At 37.0% G+C, this 14992-nt stretch overlaps 1 protein-coding gene across 1 annotated transcript; it reads right to left on the reverse strand.

The window, feature by feature from the left end:
• Positions 1-3225: 3225 nt before the first annotated feature.
• On the reverse strand, positions 3226-14180 carry LOC107751408 (protein Wnt-11-like). Its single transcript, XM_016567137.1, has 6 exons — positions 13968-14180; positions 12392-12602; positions 10846-11072; positions 9346-9626; positions 8735-9027; positions 3226-4364 (listed from the first exon to the last, which is right to left on the reverse strand). Exons 2-6 carry the CDS (start codon positions 12472-12474, stop codon positions 4190-4192), a joined length of 1059 nt encoding a protein of 352 aa, XP_016422623.1. The 5' UTR covers positions 12475-12602; positions 13968-14180; the 3' UTR covers positions 3226-4189.
• Between the last annotated feature and the right edge of the window lie 812 nt (positions 14181-14992).

Raw genomic sequence — 14992 nt, forward strand, 5'->3', positions numbered from 1 at the left:
TTTTTGCATTCTATTTATTGGTTGTTAACATATTGTTATGTAGTTGTTATGTGGTTATTAGAGTGTTGCTAGGGTGATTGAGTATGTTTTGACATATGCACACAACAAAGTTTAATACTTTAAAAAGTATGTAGTAAGTGTTAGCAATAATAAAAGTGATGCTTGCTTTAGGAAACACCGCTAACAATATAGATTTATAATATCAGATGTTATTGACAACAGCCTGAAAAATAATTACTGGCTATCAGTATCTGCCAAAATTTCTATTTCCGTTTTGTTTCCATTAGTTACTTGTGTTAGTCTATGATTAGTATCCCACACTTCCAACTCATGACAGGAAGACCAATGCACTCTTTTAAAGGTGTGTGTGACAGGTATGGCTACTGGCAAAGAGAGTAAGTGTGAGAGAAAGACTGCGGGACCTCCACATTCTCAGTGCAGTGTCGCCTCCATGTTTGCTGTACTCTTTTACCGGGGTACCCCGTCATGTGTCTTCTCACTCATCAGTTGAGAGTCCCTAGTGTTGGTGATAGCTCAGGCCTCTTGGACAGAGAGAGGACAGGGGCGACTAACAACCCAAATCCCCACCTCCAGCTGCCAGGATAGGGCACACAACTGACAGAGACGCTCTTGAGTCTGTCGACAGAACTAGCTGTGGGTGCTGAGGGACCCCTCCCATCAGCACAAGAAGGTTATTTCCTCTGTGCCCTACCTGCCCCCACAAACAGGCCCAAACTTAGAAGCACATATACATAGACATGCATTGCCATTCAACGCCATGACTGACTTTGTCCATGGTAACCCAATATGTTGTCCTTTCATTGAGCATGTGAATTTATAGTTGACTTAAAGTCTGGGTCAGTTTGCAGCTTATTCTGGACAAGAACTGCCCACTTAGACAGGAAGAGATCATATAGCTGTTACGAAAAAAAAATTAATGCAAAATACAGTGCTGCAGTCTATGAATGGCACGGAAAACACTGAAGAAAACAAATTAAATGTAGACTTTAGTCAAATTTTATGTTCATCCAACAGTAATACTATGATGTAGAATTATTGAATCTGGGCAGGGAGATTCTCAATTCTTATCATGTTTTGCATTAAACGACAATGTAATAAATTTGGGCAGTTAAATGTTATGTACAATGTGCAATATAAATAATTGAGATACAGTATATATGTTGATGTATTATGTTCTGTTATAAGATTTTTTGTTATATGAGTTGGGGGTTACCATGATGATAAATTATGTTTTGTTTTTTTTGCACAGTAAGAGGAATGGATTGACGAACAACATTTTTTCAAGAAGTTGAAGCCATGAATTAAAGGGGTCATAGGATGCTACATGCACTTTGACAAGTTGTTTGAACTGAAATGTGTGTTGGCAGTGTGTGTACACAACCAGTGTTTTTTTTTAAAAATCTACTCAAATCTTTACCCCTTTCTCAAATCGAGCCGATCTCAGATGCCTGTCTGTGTGACGTCACAAAAACAGGCCCCTCCCACTATAGTTTGATTGACAGTAGCGTTTCAGCACAGACTGGACTGGCGTCTTACCTTAGACCCACCCTGAGTGAGCTGTCATCAGTCCGCCATTGATTCACCGCCGGAGCAGATGTAGACAAGAATGACTCCTAAGCGATTGTTGTTCTGTTGTTGGATGTAATAATGAACATAGCATTTGTCATTTACTCTCGACATCTGAGCCGCTGAAGACGCAGTGGATGGATTATGTTTGTTTTTGAAGGTTGTGGAAAAAAAATGATGTTTTTTTCTCGCAAATAGTTGTACATTGTAAAAACAAAATTGAGATATTTCTAAGTAAAACAACGCGTTGCTGTTTCTTTGTAATTGTGTAATTTACTATCAATTTCTGAGTGAAACACCAATTTTTTTTAATTGTAGTATAAACTGATTTTGTTTCCCAGTAGACTAATAAAATTCTGTCAACTAGAAACATTGTATTTACATTGCAGTCAGAGCTTCATGTGATTGGAGCTTGTGATTTTCACAAAATGGTGAGTGAACAGACTGGATATGCCAACGTTTTTGGAGCCTCAAGATATATCTTAAACTCATGTTATTGAGATAATAGCCCTAATCTGCATTGAAAGTCTGGTTTAACACTGATACGGTGAACAGGATGTAATGAGCTTGCTTACTATCTGCAATTGTATTTGGGTTATAATGGACTTGAAATGTGATGTACAAGCACGTCTCTTCCTTCTCAGCAGTCCCTCTTTACAAATGATTTTCTGTTACAGGATTTTCCTCGGCATGTATGAAAACACCAGCGTTGTTCTTGGCCCGAGAGCAGTCTCAGCATGAAAAACCCTTATGAGTCCATGACAACAGTTTGGCTGGCTAACAAGGCGAAACTGTTCTGTATACGAACGGTGCACTTTCATCATTAAAATCCTTTCAGAATATATGCTAATCACCCCCACACTGATTTCTTGACTACCGCAAACAAACAAAACTCTGTAAATCTCCAATGTTTGGAGTTTGTCCTCTTACAATCTCGGTCAACATGGAGAACAAGTGCTTCCCTGGTGGTGCTCATGACCTCAAAGTGTTAAACATAGCTAAAGCAAAGAGGCTCGTCTTAACTCGAACCTCTTGAAAATCCCTTTCCGCTCTGGTCATACCATGAGAAGCAATTACCCGAGAAATTTGAACGTAATAAAGAATTGAGCCTGAATTGTTTTCATGAAACGTTTCACTCCATCTACGTCATCTCTTCTGTTGTTGTAAAACCTGAATAAAACAATAGTCGTACTTACAGGCCCCTGAGTAATGGACAATTAAACGCTGGAAAGAGTTGAGTTCATTGTGCCAAGCATGAGGTTTTGCTAGCACTAACACGTTGCTATTTATTAGGCTATATGGTGTCCAAACAAACACTTTCCCAGGGTTTTTGAGTTTGAGAGACCGGTTCTTGTGTGCTTTTAATCGGAACAATAACAAGGGTGAGATGATTTATAGAAGTGTCATGTGTAATTGTGCTAAATTGTTATTTGCTCAAGACAAGGAACTTTAATGACAACTATGTTTTTGCAATCTGTCTTGCTCAACATTTCATGAAAGTCCATTTGAATTAAAAGAAAAAAGGGAGTCTCAGGTTTAAATGGTAAAGATTTTTAATTAGTTCATAAATATTTCTTTTTTAATTCAGCATACAAAAATGACAGTATGTACATCCACAGATAAGTGGTTCACGAAGGCCGTAATGGGTGACCCACATATTCTGTTCACATGCTCAGAGAGGTTTGGCATTTGAATGTCAGTATTTTTTTATTTGGGTAAAAATATAACAAGGCACAACACATATAGTCCAATGTCCTTGTTGATATACGTGGAATAAATACAGGTATTCTCCCTCTAGAACTGAAGTAACCAACCAACAGATGGAAGCCATTGCAAAGTTCCTCATTCAAAAGTCACATTTGAAGAGCACTTTCTTTATCTCGTCAGTCTATTAAACAGTCTTGTGGTGAAAATAAAGTACCATATGAGTTCTGAGGTCTTAATCCCTTAGAACTTGGAATGTGGAATCCTCTGGAACGTCAAGCAATTCTGAAGGTTCTAAGAAGAGTGCTGAAAATCAATGCTTTGCCAAAAACGGGGAAAATGTACCTTAAAAAAAGAACGGACCCAGGTATTGTGTAAGAAAATAGACTTTTTTAGATCGGGATAAAGGAGCATATGTTTCAATGTTTAAAAAAATGAGGAGTAAAAATCCTCTTGAGGACGGTGAGCTGGGTGTTTTTAACAAAAACCATGTTCATTTGCGCAGTAAAAAAATAAAGTCCAGCTTCTGAGTTTCTTTATAAAAGTTCATAAAGCCAAAAATAAACCATGTCTTCTCTAAAGCATATAAGCTGGAAAAGCAGAAGACAAAAGAAAGCCTTGTTGGTAACATGCTTTGGTTATTTGTGGCCAAGTAAGTCAGGTAGACAAAGGTTATGCTCCACACCCAGGCTGAATATATCTAGAATAGAATCAAGTCTTGAAATTTTCAGCTCGTTCAACCACAAAGTCTGGGAATTCGAATGAGAATTCTGTCCAGTTCTGTTACAATGAGTAGAGCGCATTCCAGATCTCCTTTAGATTAGTTTAGCTGAGAATAGGTACGTGTGACGGGGATCGGGACAATTGTTGGAGACGACTGCAGAGATGGAGAGCCAACTCATTTGCACACGTATTTCTCCACAGTCCTCTCACACTTCTTGCACGTGACGTAGCAGCACCAGTGGTATTTGCAGTGGCATCGCTCCACCACTCTCTCTGAGTACGGGTTGTAGCCTCTGCCACAGCACATCAGATCACAGCTGTCACTTCCGCTGGAGGTTTTATTGCACTGCCTGCAGAAGAAACAGACAAAAAGAACTTTATAGTACATGCTGTACCACTAACAAACTCAGAAACATTATAAAAAACGTTATTGTTGTCAGTGGGTTGACAACAATAATCATAAGGACATAGTCATAAGGAATGCTTTTCTTATGGGATTTTAAATTTAATTTTTTTTTAAATAGATTTTCTTAAAAACAATGCTTTTAGTGCAACAAAGCACACACAAATTTGGGTAAAATATACATTTTTTAGAAATAGCTTTTCTATTATTTTATATTTTTATAAAAGTAAAACAAATTATATGAGATTATTTTTTATCAGCATTTCATATTGAGGAATATTTGTATAGAAAAATCTGCAAAAATATTTTCTATAGTTTTCTAAGATTTTTTCTTTTTTATATAAATTGCATATTTTCATTATAGTTTTTATCAAATATATATTTGATTGTTTTTATCAAATATATATTTCTATTTTTTTAATAAAAGGCCATTTTAAGTTTAACACTTTTCAAGTTTGAGGAATTATATTTTTTATAGAAATTGTTTTTATAGAAAAATCTGTGGAATAATTTTCTATATTTTTTATATTTTTAATAAAATAACATTTTCAACACATTTCTATATTGAGTTAATGATCAATTTTTATTGAAATATTTGAAGAAATCTTTTCCTTATGTATCTATTATAATTTTTTTTTATTTAAAAAAGATAAAACTGAATTTTCATCATTCAAAAAAATTCTTAGCAATACTTTTCAATATTGAGTGAACGTCTCGGTTACGTATGTAACCCTCGTTCCCTGAAGGAGGGAACGGAGACGTCACGTCGGATGACCGACGAATTGGGATCTCGCTTAGAGGGACCAATCTAGACGTCGAGAGTGACCGACTGAAAGGGAACTGTATTTACGTACTTAGAAAATAAATAAATGTACTAACTGACTAGTTAGTTAGTTGTTAGACGACTAACTCATACATAATCTAAAATGTTTTGTACATGGAACTTCAGGGACATGACTTCAAAAATACATTCACACAAATAGATGACAAAACATTTCTCTGTGACCATGAGAGAAATTGCTAAACATAAGCGTCTTTTCAAACCAAGGTAAAAATTTTGCTCAACCACATATTAATAAACCAACAGCAATGAATCTTCTTATAGCTAGTTTTAAGAGCCAGTTCATTCGTACCCAGGGAACATGTTCTCTTGCATTTGAGTGGATCCTGCAGACATGTACTGAAGCCTGGGGCATCTTGAGCAATGAATAGCCCTGTCATAAATCACGCTCTATACACTAGGGGTCGGCCTGTGTGTAGCCCTCTCCACATAAGTGCATTGTTTTATAATTGTGTGGTATTAATGCTCAGGGTGCTGAGAGACAGACAAGAGGGGATGGCTAGAGAACGAGAGAGAGGTGAAGAATGCTGTTATTTAAAACTAAAGTAAAAGTTTCTCCCAGGTCAATGCTGAAAGGGTAGAAAGGCAAGTAAACATGCTTTAGGACTCAATGAGTAGCATATGTTCAATGCTGACCTGCACCAGTGTGGAGATATATAGTCAAACGGTTTATAATTCATGAAGAGACCTTTCAAAAAAATTCAATAAGAAAGAAAAAGAAGTCTAAATTTAGTACATTTTGCTTCCAAACTCCTAACATCTCTAAAGTGATCTGGTTTTATCATCGGTTTAACAATTTAACAGCTGTGAGCAGAACTTTAACTCAAAGTGAAAACACATTTTAAAACACATCTTTTAAACAGCGCTCAGTCACTCAGAGATTGTTTCTTGTTTCTTTAGTGATACCAATCATCTCTAAGCCTCTGGGATGTTGTTCTGTCTGAACTTCTAATGCACCAATTTCATTAATAGCAGTCTTGTGGCCCACAAAGCAGCATGAGGAACACGGAGAGCAATGTAACTTCAGATGAGACAGATGAGACACGTTCCGGGCTTCTCTAAGCTTGTCATTTGGTCTCTCCCCATCTCTCACCACCAAATCAGATTAGAGAAGCCATCTCTGCAGGTCTAGTTAGGGTAACACTCATGGCTCATTATCTTAAGACCCTTTAAATCACAAAGAGAGGATGTGCAATGATAGCAGCTTCCTGACTTCATGGGTGAATCTCATGAAAAAAAAAAAAGCCCAGGTCACATTTCACTACAACATCAAATAAAAAAGAAAAATAGAAAGAAATGTTTACATTTACAATAATATTTAATGATAAAAAATGTAGTCCTATGTTTTTTAATGTGCTTACTTATCATTTGAACAACAATTATATATATATATATATATATATATTGCTATTTTATTCAAATTAAGCACATTCCCACATCCCAAAATTCTTATTATATAAAAAATACAATGATATTAGTGTGACAAAGTACACACACATTTAGGTAAGATACACAATTTAATAGAAATATTTTTTCTATTTTTTTTTAAATAATTAAAATATATTTTTATAAAATATATATTTGTAAAATAATATAAAATAATGCATTTTCATAAAAATTGCATTGCCATAATTTGTATGGACATTTTACTCAGAATTTACATATAATAATTTAACAATTCTCATTGGATTCTTAATACTAGCATTACAGCAATAAGAATGGGCTTTTTTTCCAATGGGAAGTGTGCTTAGTTGTCACAATGTAAAAATTCTCTTCAGGCAAAACATATTTTCTTCATTCTTTCTGCTGATTTTGGTGTAAAACATGGCCTGGATTTCTTCACAGGGTTCATGAGAGTCACCCTCGTTGTATGGTATAATTATAATAACTGACCTTCTGTAAAACTGACATCAAAACACAACGCAATTAAATGCGAGGACAACAGGTGTTGTAGTCACATGTTTTAGAGACAGGTATGGGGTGATGCTGAACCCCCTACATATAACAGAGACCACCATGGAACCGACATGTGCGACACACACAGTTCCCTGTTGACGTTCTCTATTGATTACAAAACACACCAGAGTCTTGTGACCAAGTGCCAAGCACTAAATATATGAACAGAGAGCACGTGTGAGTACTGTTATCAGCACTAAGGCTGAGGATGTATACTGTGTGTTGAGTGCACCTGACATATAGCATGTATCTAGGTTATCAGTGCACTGACCTATAATACCTATAAAAGCCTAAACGCTTACAATGTTCATCTGAAAATATTTTAAGAATTTTAAAAGTTATAGTACTGACTCTACAATTTGACTGAATGAGCCGCATTCAAAGACATGTAACTCACACCGAAGTCCCAAATTTTACTCGGTGACCATCTTACTGACAAATCAACAATCAAATGTGAAACCAGCAGTATATTAAATGTTTCTTCTATAGCTCCAATTACAAAAAAAACACTACAGAAAAAAAGCATATCATTTACAGAAATGTTTCTATTAGTATTAAAATAATAAACAAATTAAAAAAATATTAGAAATACAATTATTGTTATTATTTTAAAGACATTAATGTCTTTTATTGTTGCTGCCACCATTTTTGGAGCTGTAGTTAAGACTGCGGATTGCTGAAAATTCATGTCATATGAATGTCATCCACAGAGCTTAGTTAAAAAAAGTGACACAGAGCACATTTAAACGCAAATATAACAAAAGCGAGGAAGCTGAGGTTATTCCATTCTTACCTAAATCCACACCTGAGTCTCTACAGATACAGCAATAGGAAATAAGCAAGAAGAATTAATTGTCGTGCTAATCTGTGTGTGCAGAGCTGCTATCAGATGAGAGCCCTTAGCTCTGTGAATAACAGCATTACTCACAGACAGACTGAGAAAGAGGACACAGTCACTTTGGACATGTCAGAGACACGCGTGTACACACACACACACACACAGTCCGGCTTTATCAGGGCTTTTCAAGAGACATCTTATGAAGTGACAATGAATAACCCATAAAGACTAACATTTCAAGACATGAACATTGTGTTTAGAGACAACCTGTCAAGTTAGAATAGTTTTTAAAATGTGGAATAGTTTGCTTCTCTGATCAGCAACAAATCATAAAGTTAAAAACAAGACTTTTAAAGTAAGTTAAATTTGATTCTGGTTATATCAGCTTTTCTGGACTTAAGTTGGTGTAAAATGTTTACAAGTTAAGCTGTGTTTTCATGATCAATCATTACCGCCAAGTACTGTGTCTGTTCCTACTACAAATGATTGGTATGAATGGACATAACGGGAATATTTAGGAAAAAATAAATGAAATAAAAAAATATATATTTTTGCATTAGGGCCTGTGAAAATATTGTCAGGGAATTTATAAACCTGACCTGACTGGGCTAGCAAAAAAAAAAAAAAGAAGTCCTTATTGTTGAGCAGTGAAGTATGTAATTTGTTAATTAGTTAGTCTCACCTGTCCTGAGTACCGAAGGAGCCAAACTTGTCATTCTTTGTGCAATAATCCGGTGAACTCTGCAGATAAACCAGCTCATTCTCTCGGACTGGCCGGATGTCGATGTCTTTGGGGACGAGTTGCTTGCGTGTGCCCATGGGCCGATGAACCACCTTAGTGGCTGACAAGTACTTGGTCTTTAGGTCCATGGCGATGTCCTTCAGATCCTGTAAGCCTCTCCAGCATGTCCGAATGGAGCAAGAACCAGAAACACCGTGGCATTTGCACTTCATGACCAGAGCGTCTCGCAAAGCCTGCGTAGGGGGGAAAAGTGGGTTGGATTCAGATGAACTAATAAAATAATGAAAAATAATAATAAAATTACATTTAGACAGTCTAAACAGGGAATGCAACATAATAATGAATTTGGACAGCTTTTGCTCAAGTATAAAAAAAAACTACTTTGAAATCCAATTAGATTTGCAATAACCCATTTGAATTCTAAATGTGGTTTGAATCAGGTTTATTATTCCTATCGGACTCCATGCCCGGTTGCCTGGCAGATTCAGTCATGTGACTGGCTTTTGTAGTGAATCATTGATGCCACATGGTTTCTGTGAGGCACTGCTTACCTGTCTGCCCACTTCGCTGTTGTGAAGATGCATCAGCTTGTTGGCATTCGAGCCAGACTTCTTCTTCATCTTCATGGGGGCATCCGAAAACTTGGAGCCCATGAGGAGGCCATAATGCAGGTTATCAGCACAGCCACCCCACCTGTACCCAGGCTCGGGTATTTCACCTGGAATCGGACCACACGAGCACAACCTCAGGTCTCCGGAGGTGCACGCCTGTGCTATAGTGTGACTTATAGCGGCTGCGGAGAGCGCATGTAAAAATGCAGATTCCCTCGTTCCTGAAAGACGTCAAAAAATAAAAAGTGATTAAAATTAGTTTCTTATATAAAAAAAGAAAACATGAATTCTGACTTTTTCTCCCTTAGAAAAAAAAAAGCAAAACAGAGCAACATGAGAAACCCGTCAGCATGCAGTATGAAAGGATAATGGCAGAGATTATGGAACTGTTCTAACAGTGCACATATGTCATGACAAGATAATAGGTGTAGAAACAGGAGAGGCTCAACTTGACCCCATACAAGGTACATCAAAGGCTGTCTCCTTAGCGGTGCACTTACGAGAGGCAGGAGTGCTTTAACTCTTGACAAATGCAAACGGTCTGCGGGGAAGGATGTCATACAGTTCTCTAGAACTTCAACAAGACTTAGTCTGACCATCTCCGGCATTTGGATCACGCTAAAAGCTCGTAATAAATAAATAGGGAGGACGATTAAACCACCCATCAAAGCGTAGCATGCATGTGTCACCACTGTGAGGAAATTCAAGATGTGATGCTGCATCATTAATCCACAGAAAACCAAGTTGACTATCCCTTTTATGACTATTTTATTTCATTGATTTCATATTTCTTTAGTTGGTTGACTGCTGTGCTGCAGGGGTCGTACACAGGGTAAAACTGTAGGCTTTAAATGACTGTGAAACTAGGAAAAAAGGCAATTCTCTGTCCATTACTGACTAACTCGCTCAATAGCATCTCTCATTGAATTGAATGGATCCTATTGTTTATCCTCACAGTAAATGCTGCTCCTCCATGAAGCCTCTCATCAAACGGAGCATGAGAAAGAAGAGCGATGCGCAAGAATTCTGCGGGTCGGAGGTTTCTGGGTGGGCAGGGGTATGATTTCTTTTATCATGCAGCGAGGCACTTAGGCCGAATTGCAGCATTTAACTGGCATAGTCTGCGTTACCCGGAGCGAGATGTTTAAAGATCACTGTAGGCTGCTTTTTAAACCATTGCCCTCATAAAGTTTTCCTTCAACAGTTAGATGGGTTCCTCAGACCTATTAAGGCCTGAATGGAAACCACGCTTGGGTATAAAGAGAGGCGTGTGGTTGCCTTGAAGGGGCCGGCAATGGATGGACAGCGGCCCTTTCGCTAATTTAGGGCTTGCTGTGTCTAAACAGAACATCTGTGGATAGATTTCAGAAACGCTTCACACAAAATAGTCTTCAATTGGAAATAAATCCTCTTTGGACATGATTTTCCTCTGTATCTCACCTCTTTCCAGGTCCGGGAGGAATTTTGAAGCATCAATAGAGGAACAGTTCCAGCGCATGTCTGCGAAGGTCTTTTGGCAGACCTTTTTAACCTCCCGTGCTGCTTGGATGATGGTTTGCATGAGTTCCAGGTTACTCCTACAGAGCTGAGCCTGAGAGGAGACGAGGCCTGGCAACGTCTTGCAGTGCTGGGTCTTGTTGATGTGTTGTGTGGTCTGCGATAGCGCCCTGGATGAGGAAACGCATATGTTTTAATGAACACTGGATGTCTGTGAACTGTGTGTACATTGATATAAATGTCTTTTGAGTTGTAGAAATTGAATCAAATTTTATATTTACAAGTTAAACAGACACTTGAAAAGTCATTAACATGTTTGGTGGCGTGAAAAGTGATCAAAATATTTGTGGCAAGTCTTGAATTTAAAGTGACTGAATGAAGCATAGTCAAATAAACATGGTTAACGCCAACTCTAAAATATTAGGAGTAACATCAATGGTTGAAATACGTTTCAGAAAGTGTTCTCGCACGCATTTAGGCTGCGGGCTAAAATTGTTCAGTGTCTCGCTCGCAAAGGCATGCAAACAACAACCTATTCCCAGAGATAATCATTCAAGATTAGACCAAAATGGAAGAAGATTATTTCTGCATCGCTTGGAAGCATGAAAGGCACCAAAAAGCAATTGCCAATTGAAAAAATGTTGTTTATCAGCGAGATGATTCAGTTATTGTTAAAAGTTTAGTGAATGTTCTGTGGTAAAGCTGCTGTCAGACAATGCCAGAAGAATTTTTGCGAGCTTAAGTCATAGTAGAAAATGCAAATCATGCATTTTATCTTAGAAATGATCTCCCATTTAACTTTCAAGAAAAATAATATTAATTTCAGTAAGACTTTGTAGTGAAACCTGTTGAATTCAAGCATTGGTTTACGTTTCTCTTTTACTAAAACGCACACATGTATCACTATTCGTGAGAACCAACTAATGCCCGCTCTACCTTTGCCTGTTTCAGATTAGGGGCCGCTACTTTATGTTCCATGATATGCTGTGACTGACAGACCCCTGTCTTAACCTCCGCACACATATACACCCTCCGTCTTTGTTATCCAGGGAACACAGGTGTTTATGGCAACATCTGTTTTGCATTTCTTGCCATGCAATATCAAGACTGTGGAAACCTCTATCAGCATCTTGTGCATGCAAAATGGTTTCTTCACGACCCAATTTCTCTACCATCATGTTTTCTATCGCAATTCATCAACAGTATGATTATGTGAAAACAAAACATTCTGCAGAAATCACAAGTTGCAAGGAAATTAGTGTTGAACTGGATTTACCTCTGATTTCATAGAATTAAGATAAAATTCTGTTTAGATTTATTCCTAACACTTCCAAATCCATTATTTCACTACCACAAAAACATCTTTTCCTAGGTTCCAAACGTAATTTTTTCCCATGATGCACATGATTTGACAAATCAGTCAGCTTGACAAACATCTTGAATGCGTTGAAACAGTTTCAGTATATATAAAGAGAAAAGAGCAACTCACAGCCATCTGATTCCTGTGCACTGCTGAGACATGAGCAGGAATGTGAGGAGACAGAGCGGGAGTGAAGGGAAGGTTTGCTTCATGCTGTACAATAAGATCCAGCTCAATCAGAAGACACTGATGCAGGTGTTCGCTGACCCCACTGCTGCTTGTCACAGTTATAATTAAAAGCCAAAAGCCATGGCACTTATTCCTTATTTCTGTCCCTCTCCTGCTTGGGAAAAAAAAAATCTGATTCAGATTACATAGATCACATGCAGCAAGCCCTAGGTTCATGTTCTACTTTGATGATTACTACTAATGTGCACCAGACATACTTTGAAGATTTTTAAAAATATAAAAAAGAAACCTTTATAAATAGCTTTGCTTTTGCTCCAAATAGTACTGTATTGTAATTATGTTATTCTGTTGTATTACTGCATCACTTTCATTGAGGATTTTATATAATTTACATTAAAAATGTGTATTTAGTTTACTGGGTTTTGCATCTCCTTGTGACAAGGAGACGCTGAAAAAAGCTAATTAAAAAAATAAATGATTCAAAAAGCAAAACTGTTTTTTTTTTTTAAATAATATGTTCAAAATTTTCAGAGTTTTAACACTCTGCATGCAAATTTCTGAAATATAGGTGTGGCGGTATTTGGAATGTTATCAAATGTCCTCGGATTATTCCATCTGCTGGAATAGGAGGGCAATCAACAGATACCAGCTCCCAATGGACAGGCTGTCTGGCCTCAGGCATGATGCTTTCACATACAGACAGTGATCATCCAGATTGCAGAGAGCTCCCCCCCCCCACCTTCTGGCTATAAACCTACACCCAGAAAACTATCAATTAAAAGTGCAATTACAATTATAAACGTAGCTATTGCATCAAAATTTTATTTTTACTATTTTATTTATTTTCAGTTTTATTTTTTATCAATAACAAAATGCAAAGTGCAGATTGTAACTCTGACACCACATTGATTTTACTAACAAATTTGAGGCAGCAATTTTCTGATTTTCAGTTTGTGTTATTTTTAAGTGTACTAAATATAAAGAAATAAATACAAAATGCAGTGTAGTTTATATCCTATGCATTATCTATAGTCTATATACCATTAGCATGGCCAGCTATACGAATCCAAAGAGTTTAATATTTCTTCAGTGCTCTTATACAACCTATGTAATTAAACAAATCTCATATGAGATATAAATAACGGCTATTTAAAGATATTAGCGATCATCTTTTATTGTGTGTGTATATATAGCCTATGCAAAAGCAATAAAACAGCTGCTTCACTCTTGCTTTCTCTAAGTTTGCACTTTATCTTTTATCTCTTGTTTCTTCGCCTTGGGGTGAAACGAGGTAAACTTTCAATGTAATTAGTTCACTCAATATAACCCCTCTAGGTGGTCTACAATTTAGGCTCTATTGCAAATTATTGCCCTGTCAATTTACTTTAAATTGCATCAGGGATGATGTTTAAAAGCTAAAACATCTTTGTAAAGAAGTTAAGAGACGCAATTAAGCGTAGCCTACTAAGTTAAGAAACTTTGCGCACAATAAATGGGAAAGTACTTTTATCCTCACCTTTATCAAACGGAGATTGACGCCCCCCAAAAAATGCCCCTTGTGCAAAGTAATCCAAAAGTGTGTTTTATTTAAATCCAGCCCAAATTCTCTAGCCAAAGGTCTAAATGTGCGTTAATCCGTTTTTGTGAAGTCCGAATGAGAACGCATCATGCAACTGTCCACTGATAAAGAGATGTGTGTTGATTTTGCGGTGCTGTGCTGCTCGCGCGCTGGAATCTGCTGGACTGAAGGTGCAGACGGAGCTCGAGACTATATGAGCCCTCGCGCCACTTTGATCTCGCGCTGATGTCAGGGGCCATTAGCATAACAAAGTGGTTAAGGTTTCCAAGCCAAAGAAAACGCTGAAAATATGATCTGTGACACTCTGACATCTCGCTACTTTTGACACGGAATATCAACGTTAATTTTTTTTCCAAGGCTATTTTCATTATGGGTCAGTCATCGAAAAAGGTGCGGTTTGTGTTCCTCATGAATAGCCTATGTGTGTAAACGATGAGTTTGAAAAGCTAAAACCAACTCTTATTATGTGATGTTGTAGGCAATGATTTTATTTATTTATTTTATTTTATTTTTTAATTTCCGTTTCCAGCTATTCCAAAACATTTCAGTGGAAACATATATTTATATTTATTCTTTCTATAACTTTAGATTAGAATAAAAACTGTTTTTCATAACTATGCTTTCTTAATATGATTTACAATTCCATTAATAGGCTACATAATGACATCGTCATCCTTTTAAGATGTGAACTCAAGGACAAAGGTGTGATTTATTAGCACTTCATGTTAGGGCATGATTTTAAATAGTCCACTCTGTCGCCATTATTTTCTACAGTAGTGATTTTTGGAGTGGATATTTGTTGAAATATCAGTATTAAATTCCCTATCTAATAAACTACTCATAATATCATGCCATAGTAGGCTAGTAATATATTTTAAAAGCACCAAATGGAACAGACACCCTAAAAATAATTTTCTGCACTGTCCATGGGAGGTGAAATTAGTGAGAAATCGTGGGAGCGT

Source organism: Sinocyclocheilus rhinocerous, unplaced genomic scaffold, assembly GCF_001515625.1.
Source record: "Sinocyclocheilus rhinocerous isolate Xijiao unplaced genomic scaffold, SAMN03320098_v1.1 scaffold1624, whole genome shotgun sequence".
Classification (NCBI taxonomy): domain Eukaryota; kingdom Metazoa; phylum Chordata; class Actinopteri; order Cypriniformes; family Cyprinidae; genus Sinocyclocheilus; species Sinocyclocheilus rhinocerous.

What these genes read in the sequence shown, in the direction of transcription:
- LOC107751408 (XM_016567137.1), bottom strand. Translation starts at nt 12,474, where the DNA reads ATGAAGCAAACCTTCCCTTCACTCCCGCTCTGTCTCCTCACATTCCTG. An exon ending in TGCACAGGAATCAGATGGCT is followed by an intron (nt 11,073 to 12,391) that starts GTGAGTTGCTCT and finishes TTCCTCATCCAG; the next exon opens with GGCGCTATCGCAGACCACAC. An exon ending in ACAGCGAAGTGGGCAGACAG is followed by an intron (nt 9,028 to 9,345) that starts GTAAGCAGTGCC and finishes CCCCCTACGCAG; the next exon opens with GCTTTGCGAGACGCTCTGGT.